Source organism: Ornithodoros turicata, chromosome 5, assembly GCF_037126465.1.
Source record: "Ornithodoros turicata isolate Travis chromosome 5, ASM3712646v1, whole genome shotgun sequence".
Taxonomy (NCBI): Eukaryota; Metazoa; Arthropoda; class Arachnida; order Ixodida; family Argasidae; genus Ornithodoros; species Ornithodoros turicata.
Genome location: NC_088205.1, coordinates 63,365,044 through 63,388,107, shown reverse-complemented (window position 1 = coordinate 63,388,107; position 23,064 = coordinate 63,365,044). Strand labels below are relative to the sequence as shown.

Here is a 23,064-nt window from a genome sequence, read left to right as displayed (position 1 = left end):
AGAGCATGCGTTGTTGTTCTTTTTGCTCTTCTCTAGAGCGAAGCTTGAAAATTCAATTCGTAAAAGGCACGTGCGACGGAGATGACTAATACCTTAAAACCCACGCAGGCCATTCTAGCGGAGCAGGAACATGGTACCGTTTCAGAAAAAAAAATAAAAAATAAAAATAAATAAAGAGAGACAGTTGAGAACAATCAAATTTGCCTCTCTGACTGCAATGAACGTTCCCTACGATGGCATGTACTTTTCAGTTTCTTTTCTTTCTTTCATTCTTTCTGTTTCTCCTGCAGCATGTCTGGCGTGCGTAACACTTCGGGCAATGCCGACGTTCACCAAGGAGCATTTGTCTTCGCGCAGTGCTCTTCTAAGAATCGCTGGATGCTTGAGAGAAAGATGTTTTTGAAAAATCCTTTCTTAAAGGCTTTTATGTCGAATTGATTTTGTGCTTGTCCCAAGCTCTGTTGTGCATTGAACGAAGTGCACCTTAACGGGATGCGCGATGAACAAGACCGTTTTAGACTGTTCAGCGAACTGGTGGCCTTCCGAGTGTGGGAGGAATGGTGGAGTAACTAGGCAAACGGTTTACAGTGACGAGCATTGGAGAATGTGAAAATATTTCCCTGCCAAGTTCGAATACCAGCGATTGTTTTCGACGCTACAAATTCTCAAACACAGAAAATGGGAGACTCGGAGAGAGAAAGCGATATAACAATAAAACAGCTATCGTCTCATTTATTTTCATTATGTATTTATAGATTAAGTTAAGTCTGCATTTGTGAGGCGAGGCGACATGCTATACATGTGCCGCAGGGCAGAACCGTTCACAATTTCGCCCACCGGGGCAATTTAACGTAAGTTGGAAATCCCCGACACACAATGCAATGTTTACCTCCCCCACATTGCCACCGTCCTGGGCCAGGATCGAACCCGTGATCTTGAGCTTATAAAACCAAGACAACACACTCCACCAAAAAACGTCCACCTCCAGGCTTGTCATGCGCTAACGAAATTACCGCTTCCCCGCAGGCGCTGTCTCCAAAAACAAGTGCTTAATCCTTTGATAATCTATGTCGGTCTCCACCAATAAACCATCCTCGACCAACATCACATGAGACACATTATCTGCCTCTTTGCACACGTCTCGCCGTTTGGCATTCTCTATCCTTGCTCGTCTATCAACGATTCGCACTCACTTGCCCATACCTGATATTCATCAGTGCCAACAACTGATATACCGGTCGCAGTAGCATCCGGCTCCTTGAACACACCATTGTCAGCCTAAAACTCAATCATCCCTTCTGGTACTTCAATTTCCGGTTCCACATTGCATTACTCTCTAACATTTCCTGTGCTACATTGTCACGGCGGATCGTTCCCTGTTCCTGTGTCCGTGATTGCATTCACGCCGGACATTCCGACTAGATTCATCCCGCCACGGCTTGCTCGAGTATTGTCGGAGACCACAGCTCGTGTGTTGTAAGCAGAGATGATGTCACGAGGCACGAGGGCAGATAAGGGTGAGGGATAGTTCACACCAGGATGATTCAGGTGGGGTGTGGAAAACTCTCCAGGGTAGAGATGGAGGTGAGATGAAGTGTGGAAAACTTTTCAGAAAAAGACTGAGGCGATGTGAGGCGGTCTTGTATGCATCAAGTTGAGTAGAGTATTTAAGTTAGGTATCTTAAATACTTTTGCGAGTAACTTTGTATTTTGCAAATACTTTCAAAGATGAGCGTTTAGTAATCTAACTTAAATGCCTTTTTTCTGTAACTTCTACTCATTTTCCGAGCTACTTTGAAGATACTTCTCTGTGCGTGGCACGGGGGTCCAGTGAAAGATTCTCTTTTGTCTTTTATCTTTTTAATGCTACGTTGGCGCTGCGAAGCAGCTGTCGCTATGACCGGCGTCTTATCTCATATACAAGTTCAACGCTCTTCACCCGTCCGGTATCAACAAATCACAAGGCACCCTAGAAACACTTCACAAATAAAATATGCTTTTCCCATCTACCTCCATTATCATCTGTTATGTTCTGCATGGCCACTGCTTTCTGCTCTCTTTATTGCATGCCACAACTTTGTATTACAAATATATATTAAAAAAAAAATTTGCTCGTTTTGGAATTTTCCCCACGTAACCACTAACCTCCTTATCTTTCGCTATGCTTGCGAATTCTTGCCTGTTGTCCCGTTTCGTCCACGTGTTCGTGAACCTTCCATTTTTCTGCAACCGGTCTGTAGCCTAGATCACTACGTTCACATAATCCCCTCCACACTCTAACAAAGCAGCCATTCACTCCCGCCGTAAAAACCCGTACGGACCTTTCTTCCCTCCGGGCTGTTGACCCACAATTCGCATGAACCTTTAAACACGTCACACCTAACCCTTTAAATACCATGCCAATGATGAGGACGGTGCCCAGAAGAAGAACAGTCTCTGTTCGAAATATCGGCGGCTTCTGTCCTGAGGCAACTCCCTTCCTACATCTCTACCGGTTCGCTGGATTTCTACCCATCTATGACCGGCGTACAGGTGGACAGAATGGAGAGAGGACAGCAGGAAGGAGTGGGAGTTAGTATGCGACCTGGGCCGACTTCAGGAGGAAACTGTGCCGACACACTTTTGCCCCGGCACTGCGCTTTGTGCTGCACATATGCTTTCGCGCATGAGATATTCGGGACATCCACGTCCAACTTGGGAAAGGGTGCGTGCAGCGCGTGGGGTTTGGAAGCATGCATGAGCAGGTGCGTTGTCATGAAGGGTATGCGGATAAACCATTGAGACCCGTTACAAGCGGGGTAGAAAACCTGTATCGAAAGCCGTAGCGAGAGGGTGCACGTAAAATATTAATAATGAGCTTTAGTGCATCGTACGCAGTCGACTTTGCGTCTCTAAAGGACGGCGTAGTGGTTCTGCGCACTGTGCGAAGCTCTCTCTATGTTTTGCGCTAGCGCAGAACCACAAACGTTATCCCGCGTATGCAAAGGTTATACCGTATACACGATGCACTGAAACTCACTAACAACTCTTCATGTGGTAAAAGCAACGACAAGCGGAAAACGACAGTAGATTATGTCGTTTCTGTAGAGATTTCGTTCACATCTGTAGAGCGTCTTGGTAGTGCCACTTTCAACTGCACGCTCTTCGTATTTCTTTGGTAGCGAATTCCAATAAACGTCAAAGTGTCTTGAATGTAACGAGTTACTTTTAAGAGTATTCAATACTATGTCTTAAATACTTTTACTATCGGGTATTACTGTATTCAGTTACTTTTTTGTCCGACACTCAGTAACTTAGCTTAAATACTTTTTGTGAGTATCTTGCACAAGCCTGACGTGAGGTCAGGAAGGGTTTCCAGAAAAAGACGTAGCGTGTCTTGTCGACGGACGTCGGGTCATTAACGACTGACGCTGTCCGCTAACACCACCAAAATGAAATCTCTTGTGCTAACAGAATTGTAATCAACTATGTAAAGATCCATTATTCGAAATCCAATTTCATCATAGATTTACGACGAGAAACGCATGCAATCATAAGGCTGAATAAATCGACAAAGAGAACGTTGGAATTAGACGGACTAAAAATAATACGGAGAGGTTGAACTTGTCACCTGACAAGTTCTGCTACTCTGAGAAAACAAAACAAAACAAAAAAGAGAGAAATGACTAGGCTAGGCTGTACGGCGCACTGTTCACGGGCACATGACCGTCAGAGGATCGCGCAACACAGGAACCAGGGCGTCACGTACAGATGAATTAGTACTGACCATCAAGAGAACAACTTGAGATGAAGCCTACGAGAGCCTTGAATGCGGCGTCTCTCTGGTTGGCGTCCCACGTCCCCAAGGCCTTCTCTATGGAGAAAGGTCTGCTGTCCAGACGAGTTAGTGCGGCCCGCAATGTCTTGCGTTGGGACTGATGTCTTCTACACTCCATAAAAATATCTTCAGTATTTTCTTCCATCCCACACACTGGGCAATCCGGGGAATCCGCCTTGCCATATGCAGGAAATGCCGGCCATACGGGACGTTCAGGCGTGCACGATGTAGAAATGTTGCGATACTTCTGGCAGTCGAGGGAGGGATGCTGAATTTTAGTTCCGGGTCTATTCTTCTGAGAAGAGATGACCCACCATCACCTTGTAACCATTTGCGTTTGCACATGTCGTCTGTCATGGACCTTAGTAGAAGTTTGATGTCCGACCTTGTATACATCACGACGTATTTGGTGGAAGCCAGGTGTGCAATTCCAGCTAGCTCGTCTGCAGTTTCGTTACCGCGGATGCCAATGTGTCCCGGAATCTATTGGAGGATAACGTCATGTCCCAGGTCCGTACATCTCTTGCATTCCGTTAGGATCTCCTTCACCGTTGAAGCTGTCCAACTATTCCCCAAGAAAGCCAACATGGCCTCCAGTCTAGCTTTTGAGTCGCTGCAGACAATCCAGTGCGCAAGTCGCGCGTGCGTGGCTATGTATCTCACGACAAGGTGTATAGCTACCAGTTCCGCTGTCGTGGAGGAGGTCCTATGGGATAACCGCACTATGCCCTCCTTGGAGTGCTGCGGTACCACCTATGCCGCTGCAGATCCGGATTTCGTCGTGGAGCCATCGGTGAACATAGCAATTCTTGGCTGGTTGTTCTCCAACATGGACAGGCAGTATTGTTTCAGGGCCGAAGGTGGCAGATTTGACTTTTGATGATGGACACCTGGCACCGTGGTGTAGATGCGAGGACAGCCAAGCGACCATGGAGGATGTAAGATCGTACACGGAGAAGGCCTCTTAGGCAGAGTCTTGCGGTATGGGGAAACGGCCTCGGAGAAAGAAGAGTTTCTACGGTGCACTTTCCGTACCAGAGGATGTCTGTCGTGTTGCGTGCGCAGTCGGATGTAGTGCCGCAGAGTCTCTTGCGTCCTCAATACATCCAGCGGTGGTTCTCTGGCCTCCACTGTAGACAGTGTGTTGCGGAGTGTGACCCTGTAGACAGTGCGTTGCGGGTACACCTAGGCAGACTTTGAGACTTCTTGCCAGGACGCTCTGGAGCGTCTTCTCCGAGGTCTCGCTAATGCCATGCAGGACCGGTAGATGATATGCCATCACCTGCCGAATAAGTGCTTTATGAGCAGTGAGGAGGGACGAGGTCGACATTCCCCAGCTGGGACCTGCGAAATGACGCAGGATGTTGGTACGTGCGACGACTCTGTCCTTCAAGCACTTAACGTGAGCAGCCCATGATAGCTGATGGTCGATGAGAACTCCTAGGAAACGGTGATGTGGCACTCTCTGAATCGGCTGTTCGGTGAGCTTCAGTCTTCTTCCCCGTGAAAGGCAGGTACACAGTTTTCTCGGGGGATATGTCTATACCCCTTTCAGTCAAGAATGTGTGTGTGCAATGAAGGGCTGCCTGCCGCCGCTGCAAGGCTGGCAACTGAACTCCCGATGACCATAGGCATATATCATCGGCGTACATACCGGTATGCACACACTTAGAGAGTTGCTGAGGAAGAAGTGCCATAACTACATTGAATAGTAGGGGACTAAGTACATTCCCTTGTGGTACACCGCTGGAGACGTCGTGATTGTCACTGCCTCCGTCTTCCATGTGCATGTATACGGAACGGCCTCGCAGGAAGTCCGCAATCCAGCGAAGGAGCCGACCGTGAATTCCACGGATGTACAGGCCATGAAGTACATGGTGATGACTAACCGTGTCATATGCTCTACGAATGTCTAAAAAGGCCGCCAGCGTGACTCGACCTTCGGCTCGCTCATGCTCCACGAAGGTGACCAGATCCAATATGCCGTCCATGGTGCATCTGCCCTTCCTGAAACCAGACATACAGTCCGGAAAGAGAACGTTAACTTGGCCTGTGGCACTCGGAGCTTCCGCAAGGATGTGAACAGTTTCAATGGATTAGATGACAGTTGACAACATTTAAAGGTGTTTTTTTTGTTCAGCTTTAGTGCCGCGAAGCAACTGTGGCTATAACCGACGTGCAAACGTGGACAGCCTGAAGAGAGGGCAGCAGTAAGGAGTGGAGGACAGGGGGGTTAGTATACGTCTTGGGCTGATTTCATAGGGAGCTGTGCCGACAGTCGTCTGGAAAGTCTTCGGAAAACCCAGGGAAACATCAGGCAGCACAGCCGGTGGTCGGATTCGAATCCACCACCTCCCACGCTTGAGCACAACCTTGGCTACGAATGGGGCACGAATTGGGCACAACAACAACTACAAATAAATCATGACTATGGCTTGGGGTGATTCACCGCTTGAAAGCAGTACACTACCCCATTACACGAGAAACATGAGATGTGAAATACGAAAATGAAGTTGGCACGAATTAGGCATTTTGTGTAGAAACAAACCATAAACCCAACAGAAACATAATCATCAGAACCAATGTAGTACCAATCGAAACGCGGTGGGCAATTCTAAGCAGAGACACATCGGAATGAGCTTGATATCAAAGGGCATCGACTTTTCTTCGGAAACTAATCAATTTTTTTTTAGGGCGCACTCGCGCCCGTGGCTCTGGTGATAGGTTGTCCTACAAGTTCGACGTCATATCTTCTAACATTGACGCAGACCTAGATAGTTATGAACTAGAGCTGAGAACTTTTCTACGTGTGAAGCTATAATACTTGAGAATATATATGGTCTCCGTCATGTGCAGTCAGCGGTGGCATGAGCAGCACCATACCTCTGACGGGGTCGCTGACATAATGACAGCGCTTCATCACATACAACGCTGAAGGCCAACCACATGTCGTACGCCCTTTTGTGACAATTAACGTGACTGCGTAACTGTCACAAGAAGGCGTACGTATTCCGTTTTTGACGAACTAGGGTAGCGAACGATGTCATGCGGGATGATTGTTCGCTCGGAGCATGCTATGCGGTGAAGTTCTGTTCGACGGGTGCGGTCAATCGTTGTCCAGAAGTCCAATCAGCCCATACCCTTTACTGTAAAGGCACATAAATTGGAATGTCTTTGTTTACAACTTTATGCATTTTGTGTACACATAGATACACACACACACACACACACACACACACACACACATAAAGAAATGATGGTGATGAGGATTTTATGTAACGCATTCCTCAGCTATAGAAAATGCGCATGGTTCAAATGGGATTGTAATTGCACGTGTTCGACTCTAGCGATGCAACACCCCAGTCATCATCACGAAAATAAAGTATATGATTTGTGCCGTGTCTTTCTAACGCGATTTCCTTGAGAATGGTCTCCTCTTCCTTGAGAAAGTCTCTGAGTGAAAGCTCGTAATAAATCTCTAAATTTTGGATGCTTCCTACACTCTTAAAAATGAACTTCACCGCATAGCAGGCTCCTAGCCAACCATCATCTCGAATGATATCGTTATCTGCCCTGATTTGTTGAAAACGGGAGGTCTACGCCTTTTCTGTGACAATTATGAACAGCATAAGTGTCACAAAAAAGGCGTACGCCTCCCGTTTTCAACAAATCGGGGCAGATAACGATATCATTTGAGATGATGGTTGGCTAGGAGCGTGCTGTGCGGTGAAGTTCATTTTTAAGAGTGTACGTCTTCCATTCTCCAGTATACCTTTGTGACTTCGACATTCTTCATTATTTTCTTCGTCTGCGATTTCCTTGCATAGTTCCTCCAGTTGAACAAATTCGGACGCCTCTTGTAAAGATAATCCAAGTTCGCATATTCAGTCTTTTGTAGTAAGGATTTGTCTACAGGGCAATGAACGCGTGGTGCACTCTAAAACCAGAACTTCACCGCATAGCACGCTGTGCGCCGACCATTGACACGAATGACGGTGTTATCGCTTCTAATACGAAGGGAGAAGGGGGCGTACGCCTTTTTGTGGCAATTTGGATATATGAAAATTGCCACAAAAAGGCGTACGCCCCCTCTGTCTTCCAATCACAAGCGATAACCCTATCATTCGTGGCAATGGTTGGCGCCCAGAGTGCTATGCGGTGATATTATGTTTTTAGAGTGTACAATTTTAACGGCGGGATGTCGTTTACTGTAATGGGATCAGTCTCAATCTCGAAAGGCGGGCCTCAGCCTAACGGGTTCAATTACAATGTACATCTCCATGTTTTTTTTTTGTTTTTTTTTTCACAACCAACTTCGACTTCATTCGAAAGGTGGCCCATGTTGTAGAGCGATATTTTTTTCTGGCTCACGGCTCCCCGCCTATTATGCCATCTTTCGCCTATATGACATCTTTCATCATCGCATTTCAGTACGTCACCAGAGAAGTGCTAGTGTGATCAGAAAAATATTTCCAGCTTATAGCAGGCGTATGTCTTCCAGCGTCAACATTCGCCACCATCGCAGGACTATGAAAGAGATCGTACTCGGTCATACATCGGGAAGAGTGCAGCGAAACAACTCGACCTCCACAAGGAGGAGTAGTCGGCCCAATGTAGAGTTGTGCCAACATCTCCATCTTTTTCTTTTTTACACCAACCAACAAACCAGCCACTCGGTTCTCTAGCCATATCATGCGAATGCACGATTCATTTAGACGTCATCTGGCATCGACTGCGCAGATTAACGAGGTTCACAAGTACGTCTACCTCGAATTTTCCAGAGGAATCTTCGCACCGTTTCCATCGGTATTTATTTATTTTTTTAGTTGTATTAGCTTTCGTTTAAGCTTGCGCACTTACAATCGAAATAGAGACGGCACTGCCAATGCGCAATAAATTATGTCCTGGTCCCAGTTGCCTAAAATCAGGCATACGGAATCGTTAGGTACGTCAGTTACACAACTGGCTATCGGACACAGCTGCCAGTAGAACTGACAAACGACATTTACGTGCACGCTGTCTTACTATAGGCTGTGCGTGGTCTGTGGTATCTACATAAAAAATTACTATGCCGTTCGTACACGGTGAGATAGTATTTTTCATTGCCTGTCGAAAAGGCATATCCACGTGGTTATTTCTTTATTTCACTCGAATTTTGCAGCTACTGAACTCCTTATAGAAGTACCTAGACGTGTTGAACATCTTGTCTAATAATCAGCCAACCGCTTCCTCGGTTCAATATTTCCTATATTTCGCATTGCAGGACAGCGCACGGATGCTGATACCGTGGATCTGTTTCGTTTCCATCACAACCCTGCTCGAATTCGTCATCTTGTTCTACATGATTGGTGAAACGGTGAGTTATATTATGTTCTCTCTTAGTTCTTGAGTTACGACAAGCGTGGTGTTGCTAAGTAAAGGTGATGAACAGTCCAAGGGTTGTAAGAGCTAGCAATGACCATTTTTAGCTTTTTAACTTCTTTGCTTCAACTACCTTCCTCCCATACTGTGCGGGGTTATGTGTACTAAAACTAGGTGCATAGTAAACCTCACGTTAACCTCTGAGGGAATTTCTGCCCAAGAGAAATTATGAGGAAGACACTACATCATTCGTACTTTCGTGCGGACCTGTACGTTGAGACCAGGTAGAGTAATTAACTCAAGAAGGTTTCCTGCTGCTATGCTGTAGGTACACCTACGGACGTGTAAAGCGATCGATTACAGTTAAGTCATTGGCTATAGTGAAGGGCACTTGAAGACTTTGTGCATACAACCGGGCTCATGGACATTTTATGACTCGCTGAATGTGTTCTGTGTGTGCCCCCAGCGATACCGACATTTTACTCTCACTTGGTCGAAACTTTTGAACTCCATGTTAAACTCCATTATCATCTCTGTTCTTCTCTGGGCATCATCTCTTCGTTTTTTCATCGTCTCATCATCTGTTTCTACTTTCTGTGTGCAAGTATACTGGGGTAGAGTTCGACTTCGTCGAAACTCACATCCTCATTTTTTACTTTATCACATCACATCACATCACATCACAATTGCTGTAGTAAGTTAAATTCGCAGTAATTAGTTACTTTCAGGATTACGTTCGATATTACGTAAATCGTAGGACAATTTATTAAATTTTCGTACCTTTAGATTCGGCAGAGGTAATTTTCCGTTGAGCGGCGACAACACGGCGACAGCTGGGGACGACGGTTGGGCTGAATTCCAAACAAGGTCTCTTCCGGACACAACGAGAGTAGCACGAGATAGGGACCGTAGCAACAAGGCGTTTGCGCCCTTAGCACCGGCACCGCGTCCTCGGGACGCCATTAGGTTTCCGCATGCAATTCCCGGCCAAGTGAGTACACATCATTGAATAGTGGCAGCTGAAGAAAAGGCGCCAAGCAGTGGGATTCGAACCCATTCTGATTGCTGGTCAGAGGTGCTACCAATTACACCATGCTACAATCTCTTCAACGTACGCGCACTCACCATCAACATATTATCCGTTACATTGTTGCCAGTCACTCTCACGTTCACACAGACGAACACACTCGTGCACACCAGGGTTGCGGAATTGCCGCTACGTAGTTGGAATGATTCCGGAATCATTCAATATTTAGCAGAGCCCGGAATGGAATTGGAATGGAATGGCAGAAACTGTCCTAGGAATTGGGAATGGAATGGTCTGGGTGCCCCGGTGGCAGTTCTGGTTTCAACGTGCTGGTTTCTGCCCTCGCACCATTTGCACCGCACCTGCACACGGTTAAGAGTGAAATAACCTTGTCTTTATGCTTTTTCCGTGCTTGGTAATGTCAATGTCCTCTAGCACTGCTGCAGTATCGTTACGGATTCTTTTCTTTTCTTGAGGGAATTAACGAAATTGGATTTGGTTGCCAAGCCATTCCAGGAGTGGAAACTGACCATACCTTTTCATTCAGAGGAATTGAAAGGAATGGAATTATCGCAAATCTCCATTCCTTAGAATGGAATTGGAACGGAATGGGAGACCCCATTCCGCAACCCTGGTGCACACTCGTGAGTACACATACACAGATTGCCAATCACAAAAATTTCTGATTAACCAGATATAGCAGCCTTCATGTTGCACCTTGTATCATGCTATGCCGAGAAGAGTTGATCCAGCGCTCGCTTTCCGCATGCCACGAAACACCTCTCGTCAAGATGCTGCATTAATTTCGCGGATGCGACTCGATGGGGCTTTTACAGCTCAGTGGCGTTACCGCTTGAGACAAGTTGACTCTCTTAGCAGCTGACACTGTAGTGCTCTAGAAGATCTAGAGCCCGTTCTTCTTTATAGCACACACTACCAACCTTCCCGAACCACAATCTCTGAGTCTCTTAATCAGCTGCACTCTCGTCCCCCCCCCCCCACTCTCTCTCTAAATTGCTTGGTCCCTTGCCAAATCCAGCCCACCAACGCTCTGACCTCAATGCTCTTTTGACCTTTTTGAACACCATAGGGACTTCGATCCTTATTGTGAAGGAGCTCATTATTTCGTTCCCCACATCACCACAAGCATGTGGTAGAGTATCGCCCCTGTCGGTGAAGCTCCCCATTCATCGTCTCACAATAATTATACATCACAACATTGTATTGTATCATTCACAATTCATAAAATTCCCATTACTGTAACATCATCGACCTAACATTGCATTTTTCCATCAGTAAAATGCGTTATCGAGAGGTCTAACAGACACCTAAGCTTTGTTATCGTGTTCGAGCAAATATTTGAGATGTCCAATCCATACTGATGACCGCGGATAGTAACTATTCTACCTAAGATGTACGTAGAAGAGCAATGTGCAAGTATCCGGCGATAGAGATTGACAACAGAAAGACGGCGGTTGAGAGCATCCAAATCTTAATGAGACTGAGACTTTTGTGCAGAAGGCTGCTCTTCTTCAGTTGACCTGAAGAGGTGCAGCCTTCTGTACGAAAGTCTCGTCTAATTCAAATTTAGATGCTCTCAATCGTCATCTTTCTGTTAAGAATTCAAGCGCAGCTCGCCAACAAAAATGCGAGATACCGACACAACTGCGAAATAAAATGAGTTAAATGAGCACGCTTTCGTAAGTAAGTAAATTCGTGCAACGAACAAAAATTCCGCCTCAAGAACGTATCGTGTAACACGAGCAACCCATAGTGCAGCCCCACCAAAGACAAGCAGCTTAAGTATGTGTGTCGGAGGAAAGAAAAGTCGTTGAAGCGCTGTTGATGAACTGCACTCACGTCACGTTGATCCCCGCGGAAAATCCGTAGCTGCTAATTGGAACGACAAAGTGCCACTTGCAGCAACCCGTGTCGCGATTTTGTTACTCTGAGCGGAGCGAAAGGAATATTCCCATTTGCTGGAGCTCAGCGAGCTGTAATATATATTTTGCAAAACAGATTTCTTCTTGCATGCGCGTTGGAAGATAAATTGCAATATGATATAGCCTCTTCATGGCTGGTATTACGCGAGGCAGTGCACACAAGTCATTTTTATTCAAGTAATAAAATAATGAGCTTTAATTATAGCAAGTAATCCGCACCAGTGAATCATTCCAAAAAGGTATCTCTTTCTTTTCTGTCTACGCTGAAAATAGCAGGGGGAACATATGTGCTTAATCGACATGATACCCTATATATATCGTCTGAGTATTACAAGAGCTCGATGTCAGCCGGTCGCTTCGAGCAACAAGACATCCGTTTGCGTATGGAGTTTGGTTTAATATTCGTACCAGTGTTGTATACATAGCGCTACTGTATTCGCTGCTTTTTTCAGTAGCGGAGTAGCGATCCCGCTATACAGTTTAAATTGGTAACGGAAAAAGTATTTCCGCTATACAAATATGGGTCCTCGACCTTGTCACCTCCGTTGAACAAGCCAAGAGCCAGAAGAAAATTGTCATGGCGGTTTTCCTGGATGTCAAAAGAGCTTACGATACCGTCAGTCACCCCTTTGTGCTGCACGCACTGCTGCAAGTCCAGGCCTCTGACAGAATGTTCTTGTGGCTGGCGGATTTTCTGCGCGACAGAGCACTCGCTGTTCGCACACATAAGGGGTCCACGTTGAAGATTGGTTTGGCTCATGGGGGGGGGGGGGTACCACAAGGGAGTGTCTTAAGCACAATTCTCTTCAGTCTGGTAATGGCAGGCCTAAAGTCCTGCGTTGGTCGAGTTAAAATTTTCATCTATGCCGACGACATTTGTATTTGGACAATTGGGAAATCAAGGCCAACCATACGCCGTCGTCTTCAGTTTTCGGTGTGATAGGATTTGGTGGCATCTCACTGAAGCAGGCGTGGATATCTCGGCTGAAAAAAAAAATCGGTAGCGCTAGCCTTTACTAAGAAGGATATGCGCCAGTGCCAGCTTTCCATTGGTAATACGCCGCTCAGACAAGTTAAACACCACAGATTTCTGGGCGTCATCCTGGACTCCAACCTGTCCTGGAAGAAGCATGTCACCACTTAGACACCAAGGCCCACCGGTGGATATCTGTCATCCGTCACTTTGCCGGAGCTAAGTGGGGAATGGATGAGAAGTCCCTTCTGGTCCACCATCACGCTTTAGTTCGTGGCACACTTGTGTACAGCCTCCCTGTCCTGCATGGCGTCTCCCAGACTCAAGAACAGCGACTTCGGTGTATACTTGCGCGAAGCCTGAGGATATGTCTTGGTGCACCGAGAGCCGTGGAAACTCGAATGGTGATAGCCGAAGCTCGTGAGCTACCGATAGAAATCCTACAGCAGATGGAAACCATTCGCCATTACATGCGCCTTAGAACGCACCACCGTCGTCATCCCCTTCTAGCAAAAATTTTTCGGCGAAGCCAAAGTGCTGTCTTCAAGTGCCTAATGAAAGTGAGGCCCAAGCTTCCTCCGTTCACAATCCACCCAACAGTTCCCACAACCCCTCCCTGGTCGCTTGCGCTCCCCTCACTCTCTCAATCTGTCCCTGGCCTCAAGGTTTCAAAGCATCAAGTGCCACCTTTAGTTCTTCAGCAGTTGGCAGCGGACATGATGCACCTTCAATATCCTGACCACACTGCCGTATTCACTGATGGAACTTCCACACGGGAGGGTTCGCGTGTGCTTTTGTCGTCCCATCTAATGCAGTCGCACGTGGATATCATCTCTCACATCGTACGTCATCGACATCGACAGAGCTGTATGCCATTCTACTCTTTCTGCAGCAGGTATCCCAACTTCCTCCGCGTGCCTGGGTGGTCTACACCGATTCACGGGCTGCTCTGCAATGTGTGGCAATTATGAGGCTTCGTGGGTCACTCCATCGTAGTAGACATTCTCCACCAAGTTCAGCGTCTACATGATGAAGGTCATCATATATCCCTGCAGTGGATTCCAGGTCACTGCGGTCTGAGAGGCAATGAGGAGGTTGACAGAGTAGCAACTGCTACCCACGAGTCCCCGACAGCCGTGCCCATTGTGCTTTCGAGAGGTGACAGAAGGACCCTACTAACTTAATGGTTTCAACCCTTGGCTCTGCAGCTATGGCGCCGGGAGATCACGGCTGAATCTCTCATGTATTCGGTAGACCCAAATTTGTCGTTTTCTTTCCCTGCTCGTCTATCACGCCATTCGTCTATTACGCCATTTTACCTCCCTCCTGCGTAGACCCCGGCTAAATGTGGCTTTCACTCCGCAATTCAAGTGCATGATCAGATGCTGTGACACAGGCCTCTGTTCCACCTGTGGTGTCATGGCCACCGCCCAGCACATTCTTATGGAATGTGCGCTCTACTGCCCGCAAAGGCGGATCTTGTGTGATGAGCTTGCCCGTATCAGCAAGATGCTGCTCACCTTAGCTGCACTCATTGGCCCCTATGAAGATCCTGTGCTCCATTGTCGCGTTATTCACCTGTTCATGGACTTCCTGTCGTCCACTGGATTGCTCCAGACGCTTTAATTCCTTCTTGTATTTTCATCCTTCCTTCATCATCTTCGCATAATGTTCCACGTGCAATGGGGTGGGGTGCCGCACCACCGCGGTGAAACACCCATCTCATCGTCATCATTTATTGTTGTTGTTGAGTAGCGGCGGACACTTTCTCCGCTACCGCTACTTTTCATAACATGGAACGAATGGAACAGAGAGAGAAAGGGGGATAACGGCGAAGTGACGTTAAAGTGAGTGAAGAGTGACGAAGTGAGTGAAGTGACATTAAAACTGACGTAACGACCTTCCTCCACTAACTCTCATGAGCTAAGCGCAATCTAATATTTATTTGTGTTATTCTGTGCATTTTTTATCTTCTTAGCTCACATTTGCGAAACACAAACATATATGTATAACATACTGCATAATATGCACTACGAAGCTAGTTTCCGTCATACAATCAGTTGCAAAACTAGTGTGACCGTGTTGATAGTACGTTTCGGACTGTGTTTGGCATCTTTATTGTTCGAAGGAGATAAAGAAAGCATCTGTCGTTTGGAACGGGAACACGAAAATATGTCGGAAATGCAACGAGATGGTCATAGTCATTGCACTCCTAACGTACCGCCGACTTTGCTTAAAAGGGGCAGTCTAGAGGCACACAACTTTGTTTCTCTTTTTGGTCGGTATGGAATGTTAGGCAGCCCAAAACAGTTTTCCCCCAGTTAGTGCAACCGTAGCGAAATTGGGACGCCTGCAATAGCCCACCGAATCCCCAGTGCGCGCAACACCCTACCCTAAAGGATAGCCACGTGATGAGCGCCGCCACGCGCGTCACATAGTGACGCGCGTGGCGGCGCTCATGGTATGGTGTGGTATGGAGTGGTATGGAGTGGTATGGACGCTCCTCATTGGGTCTGGGATCACATGCTCGAGGTGAGCAACACCGCGCAGGCCGGAGCGTCTGCTACCGCTTCGGAGACGCCAGGAGTTCTCCGGCTGCGTGATGTCCGAAACGGAGGATTTGAAGGCAGCCAACGACACGACCTCGATTTTTTGGGACCGCTGAATCCACGGGAAGAACGAGTGGTGCAGCCCGAAATTAGCTCTGTGTTGTACAGCGATACGCCACTGCTTCCCGACGGTGTGCAGCCTCTCTGACAGTTTTCACCGCACACTTGGTTCAGTGGATAACAGGTGGCGCCACAATACCGACGTCGTCGCTTGCTTTCTGCTACTGTGAGTTCTGAGATTGCACAGAAGCCACGGATATATTACTCTTGTGATTGCAACCTTATTTTGTCAGGGTGCATATATGCTTTGTTTATTTTTAGAAAACATGATGTAAATCATATAGGGGATAGAAGTCAACCAGAAGCAGCTCGCAATGTTCGTAGCAGACGGTTTTTCCTACTAACGAATGAGGGGGCTCCTACCAGAAACGTCACACTAGAGTGGGTGATTTGAGACAGTGGGTAGGCGATTTTGCAAATTAATTGCGCCGCGGTGAAACAACTTTGGACAAAAATATTTTGTGGGAATTGTTTTCACATACTGCTTTACAAGATGACAGCAGTTTTTGGCCATGTTAGGTACCACTTTAATGCTTTAATGCTTGTGCCGCAGGTGAAGCATTTCTTGCAATAGAGAAATACCTCAGCTTACACATGTGTTTGTAAGTGCCCAAACGCCGCCATACCACCACTGGACAACTGTGTCTGGGCACTGGACAGGCCGAAACAGCTGTCCAGTGCTAGTATGGCGACGTTTGTGCACTTACAAACACATACAATAGGTGCAGGCAAACAACTTCGGCTACTTTTTTCCCCTTAGCTTAAACAGTTTGCCGAACGCGAGCTAGTTGTCTTCTCAAATTAAATACATTTACTGTAGGTATGTGAGTCACAAAAAATGAAGAAATAAATATTATTCGTGAGTCAGGGTAAGCCAACATGCTTATTAATGCTCTTTGCACACTGGCTTGGGGGCGGTACACAGGCGATTAACAATTGACTGTTTACTGCGCTTGACATGCCTAGGTAAAACCTACATGATATTTCTTTTCTGTCTCTCTTTTTATTGCTTCATTACGGAAGTACTCTCACCCGGGTAGACTCTCCCTGGGGAACTGATTAGCTGATACTCCTGGAAAAAGCGTATTAAACCTAGTTTTTCTTTTCTTCGTCTTCTTCTTTTTTTTTTTTTTTTTGTATAGTCAAACGCTTCGTAAGGGAAGTCGTGTGTGGCTGGAAGACTGGAAGCAGGGGTAGGCATACTTTAAGAGCGATAAAACCCCCGTGCCGGGGAACAAGTCAAAAGACGACACAACACACAGCCACAGACTGACGAACAAGGATTTATTATTGTCAAACCTGCTTTATATCCTGAACCAACAACGCCCTCTTCCGCAAGGTTCCCAATCACAACCTCAGCATGTCTAGTGGCTTTATCTTTATCAAAAGCACAAGACTTATCTTGCGTCCCTCCTGTTTGAATCTTCCAAAAACTTCTCGACTGGAGCAGTTATCAGCACTGAAGGCACACTCACGCGCTTGGACCCCGCATTTTTTATACTTAAAGGAGCATTAAAGTGGTATCTAACATGGCCAAAAACTGCTGTCATCTTGTAAAGCAGTATGTGAAAAGCATTCCCACAAAATATTTCTGTCCAAAGTTGTTTCACCACGGTGCAATTAATTTGGAAAATCGCTGCCGCGATGACAGGCCGGAGCGCTCCAACTGCAGGCCACACCCACTCTGCTGTGACGTTGGTGGTAGAGAGCCCCTCATTCGTTCGTAGGAAAAACCGTCTGCTACGAACATTGCGAGCTGTTTCTTGTTGACTTCTAGTCTTTATATGATTTATATCACGTTTTCTAAAAACGAACAAAAAAAAACATATATGCAGCCTGAGAAAATAAGATTACGATCACAAAAGTAATATATGCGTGGCTTCTGTGCAATCTCAGAATTCACAGTAGCCGAAAGCAAGCGATGGCGGCGGTATTGTGGCGCCACCTGTTAGCCACTGAACCATCTGCGCGGTGAAAACGGTCGGACAGGTTGCACACTGTCGGGGAGCACGGGGTTTTCGCTGTACAAGCGCAGTTAATTTCGGGCTGCACCACTCGTTCTTCCCGTGGTGTCTGCTGTCCCAAAAAATCGGGGTTGTGTCGTGGACAGCCTTCAAACCCTCCGTGTCGGACATCACGTAGCCGGAGAACGCATGGCGTCTCCGAAGCGCTAGCAGACGCTCCGGCCTGCGCGATGTTGCTCACCTCGATCATGTGATCCCAGGTCCAATGAGGAGCGTCCTCACCACTTGCGTCACATAGTGACGCGCGTGGTGGCGCTCATCACGTGTCTATTCACATCAAGTGTCACGCAGGGGAGGTTCTGGGAGCTATTGCAGGCATCCCAATTTTGCTACGGTTGCACTAATTGTGGGAACACTGTTTTCGGCCGCCTAACATTCCATACTGACCAAAAACAGAAACAAAGTTGTGGGCCTCTAGACTGCTCTAGCTTCACAATATAATGCACGGGGGTTCTATCGCTTTTAAAGTATGGTACAGCAGTATGGTACCGAACAGCCCACTTTTTAACCATTTTTTGGGGGGTAGGCAACAGCCGTAACTCATAATTCCTGTGAGACCTAAGCTTTGGTGCATTATGCGAACAGCCCTCAGAAGGCATTCAAGTTCCCTTACCCTCATAAGCTGAGCTCCGTCAGATAAAATGAGGAATAGTGCGATTTTTCGGAATATTCATTTGGTGTCTTTACCCTCAGTATTATCTGTTTATAGTGTTTCTTTTAGTTCAAATTATCGAAACATGAATAGACACCCATAAGATGCCGCATAATTTAACAACGAAGCTATAGTTTTTATTGCACACGATTAGTTGCGAAGCTATAGTGTGAGCGCTCTGATGACACACGTCGGGTTCTGATTTCAACAACTCTATTGTTCGGGAAGGTAAACAAAACGCGCGGCGCTGTGGGACAGGGACATGCAAATATATCGAGAACGCAATAAAACATATCCGTGGGCGTTGCACACCAAAGCCTGGCTTAACTTTATTATTATTATTATTATTATTTGTGGCGCAGGTAAACCATTTCTTGAGAGACGGAATTCTGTCTAGGTTGCCGAACGCGATCAAATTACACTCTCACATGAAGGATGTAAGACTGTTTATGTGACGTTCATCATCATTCACCATCTTCTCCCCCTCGATCAATGGGATAGGGTGCCGCCTCAGCGGCGAAACATCACACTACATCATCATTACTTCTTTGTAGTTATTGTTGTTGTTTATGTGAGCCGCACGCAATGCACAAGATGCACAAATAATATCGTGAGTCAGACTATGCCAACTTGCTCACTCGTGTTCATTGCTGTGGAGGTACATATAGTCGATTACCTTTCAAACGATTCATTTTTTACAGCGTTTGTAAATGTCATTCCTTTGATCTCTTTACCACGCTGTCGCTACTTATTGATGACTCATTATGTGGTCGCTTATTGCACCACTTGACAACAGAGAATGCTGTTCAGAGAACGGGTAAGCATCGGGAAGTGCTTCAGGTTGGACTTTGCGGGTGTTTCTAATAGAGTACCCTTCTTGCCGAAGAAAAGCCTTGCGTTTGAACAACAACAACATATATCTTCTGATGATGAAGTGGGGAGGTTTTCCACCTCCTGCGTTTGAAATAACTCAAACTCAATTCTGTTCTTCGTGAAGCAGCCGGTCGGAGCGGCACGGCCTATGTCTCGACTATTTTCTTTCCTACATCTATGTATCTGAAATCCTGCGCCCAGTGCGCCATGTGCATTAAATCATCCCTCAAATGCGCGTAACTCAAGTTTAGGAACATCATCAACCGCTGAAGGACATGTGTTAAAGGAAAATTTATTAGACTCAAGAACGGAATAAGAACTGCTACTTCACACGTTAGTTGACGTACACCTTACATACACATATGCTTACAAACCACTCTAGATCCACCACTTCACACTTCCTTACATATATACATACAAACATACATACAAACATACATACAGTACTCCCTAAGACCACCACCCTAGATGTCTGCGATTATGTACAGTATGTAATGCAGTACATAATAAGTAGGAATATATACACAGGTGCAGAGCATTTACAGGGCAAATAGCAGCACGTGAATGACGTTCATGGGGGCGCACCAGAGACGGTCACACACGCATTGTGATACAAGATTGAGGGGTGATGACACCATTTGCGCGCGAACCCCTGCACACCTAAAGCGAGTAGTTCGTGCTGTAACACTTTGGTGAGCAAAACGCGCATGTTAGCTTCATTGTGGCGGTTTATGATCCAGGCTGGTTATTTGTGAGAACGCAAATACTGCACTGGAAAAGCAGCGGAAAAACAGCGGGAGAGTTACGTTTACTTGGTCGCGGTAGCGGTATCGCGTTACTTTTTCAAATGTGTAGCCGCGTAGCGTTGCCGTAGTATTGCGCTACTTCTGAGTAAAGTAGCGGGTAGTGGTATGCCATTACTTAGTTTAGGTAGCGGCTATAAGCCTGATCCACACCTATGTTTTACAAAATGGTGCTATGGTAGCCCCACATACCGCTGTTGCAGGTGGGTTATACGGCCAGGCGGACATTCTTTACAAGACAACATGTAGGTACCAGACGACTAATTACCTGATTACTAATTACTACCCGTACGAAAATTCCTGAATCCGAAACCAATCAGGTTTCTTCGATCAGACCTGATTCCGGACTGAACCCAAAATTGGGCGGGAATGACGATCAGGAATTATTCAGGAATGGGGTATCAGGATCTATTCCGGTAATTTATTCCGGGACTGAATGGGTCCTGAACTCGAAACTGAATGTAACCGGAACAAACTCGCCATTTATCTGACCATACCCGGATATGCGCCTGATAGAATACAGGATGATTCCTGAATGAAAATGGAGAGCGCCTGAATAATTTCGGAAGAAATGCTGAATCCATGGTGGTGCATGCATTCGCTTGCTATAAACCTTTACTCGAGTGGATCAATTTGAAAACAACAAGAATGTGACGAGACCAGCAAGAGATGCATGCAGGATTAGTGTGAAACCTGAAATCGGGCTTCTTGACCATGCGCCCTTGTCGTGCCTTTACATACTACATGCATGAATGGAACACAAAGTGTAAGATTTAGTCGACAACTTTATTTCCATGGTTTCGTTTGCCTTTCAATTCACTTAATTTGGTCCCAATAGATTTCAGTAGAGCCGGGGCGACGCCTTCCATTCCTCTTGTCCTACGCTGTGTGCCTCAGTGACTTCTGCAAATAAGGCACACACATGAAGACAGAGAAAAAAGTCACTAAGCGGAATCGCGGCACGAATACTTATAGCAAGACAACTTACCGTTTTGGGAGGAGAAGGCTTGTCTTGTGGTAATCCAAGAGAGCGCTGATGCGATCGAGTTGGTTCCTATCGATGGACGACATGGCATGGAACACAGAACGCGCAACACACACACAACCGCCTTCTCAGGAAGCGCAAGCAAATTCCTGTTGCATTCTTCTAATAAAACGTCAATTTCATCCTGGAGTGCAGTCTTGTCGTCTGCAAGATAGAAAGACGAAGTGATGAAGGAAAAAGCGCACACACAAAACACACGCAGTAAGAAGCGGCCACTTACCAGAAATATTCATCAAATATTCTTCCTGCTTGTCAGCGTACTCTAACTCCCCTACCTGTACACGTTTCACTGTTGTAGTTTTCTATGTGGAGCACGCACACACACACACCAAAAAAAAAAAAGCGTTGTCTCACACGAGGACGTTTTGATGCCGACGATGGTGAATGAATCCTGTCTGGGCCTAACACTTCAAATGACTACGGAGGTCAGGTGACCTACTGACAATATTCCAAGAATAAGTATGTTCCCTATCAGCCCGAAGGGAGCAGCGGTGCAGAAGGGGAAGGGTCAGTGTATGCTTCCCATTGAGCTCTGGAATTTCCCGCTGACCTAAAAAGTCGAAACCAGTTTAGCTCCTGGTACACTTTTGTCCAGAGGGACTGCAATGTACATGTGGTTTGGTGGTTTCGAAGCCAAAGCGGAACTTTTGCAACACATTCGTATTATCAAGTTATCAAAAAGAAAAAAAAAAGCATGATATGTTAAGCTTTATTGCTTTTTGTCAACCTGTTTACGCATTAGTTATCAATCATATCATACTGTGCATTTCCAGCATTCACTGGTGTCCCTCTTCCTTGCCCAGAAAGTTATCTCAGCAATAACAATTAATACTAATTCGTGGTTTTACGTCAAACATAAGCTTAACATAGTCCCGCGCTGCCAAGGTCACTTCACCTGATCGTCCTGCAATCACATCATCTCATCGCTGGTTCGTCTGGCCATGCACGGAATCTCGAAATAATGTACACACAGCACGTGGCTCCAGAAAAATGTTCCTGGGTGTATTGTGTTGAGGGATCCCGAGTATTTGCTCACCTTGAATGTATTTCCCTTTCTGCTGCTGCTATAATCGGGAAAAAATGTTTTGCGGGATTCTGTCGATAACGGTCGTAGATACGCTACATATAATTTAATAATTCCAGACTTTGAGGGCAACGTGATCGAGGATCTCTGTAATCATGTTAAGTAATATCTATTGCCACACTTGAAATATTTTCAAAGATTGTCAAAGGAATCGCGGTTGACGACCAAGTATCAGGCACGTCCTTCCGGTTTGGTTCAGGCGATATTCAGGCGGATTCAGGAAAGCGCCGTCCGGAATCCGGCCGGACCTACGCCGGAATGTCCTGATAGTGCCTGAACAGTGCCGGATTCCGCCGGAATCAGCCCGATAGTGCCCGGAATCAGGTCTGATTCAGGTTATTCAGGAAGTTTCGTACGGGTAATTACCTGAAAATTTGCTAGTCAGCTTTTTAATTAGAGATATATATAGAGAGATTAGAGAGAGAGAATTAGAGATTTCAATTAGACAGACCATTGTGTCTCACCAGTCCTTCCTTTCTCTCTTTCTTTTTTTTTCTTTTTTTGTCGAAGATCCTGAAAGGTCAACGGACTTTGATATATCCATCGTCAGAATCTGCTGCATAATTCAGGCCATGCTGAAACCACGCTCATTTCACGCACCACAACGACAACATCGATATGTTCGTCTGTGTGAAACTGGTAACGATGTAAGAAGATGCCGTTATCTTGAAAACAACACAAAAGGAACAAGATGCATCCGCTGCGTCATTCGTGATTTAGACATTTTTCATTCCGGAAGGAGAGTTTTTGTTCTTTAGCGTCCATCATCACCGACTCCGGGGAGGGGGGGGGG

General features: G+C 46.2%; 1 protein-coding gene across 1 annotated transcript in view; it reads left to right on the top strand.

The window, feature by feature from the left end:
- The window catches only part of LOC135396131 (uncharacterized), a 316,659-nt gene that overhangs the window by 223,206 nt on the left and 70,389 nt on the right, over window positions 1-23,064 (top strand). Inside the window, exon 4 of the mRNA XM_064627167.1 lies at window positions 9,081-9,173. Coding sequence (XP_064483237.1) covers window positions 9,081-9,173 — 93 coding nt within the window. The remainder of the gene's footprint in view (window positions 1-9,080; window positions 9,174-23,064) is intronic.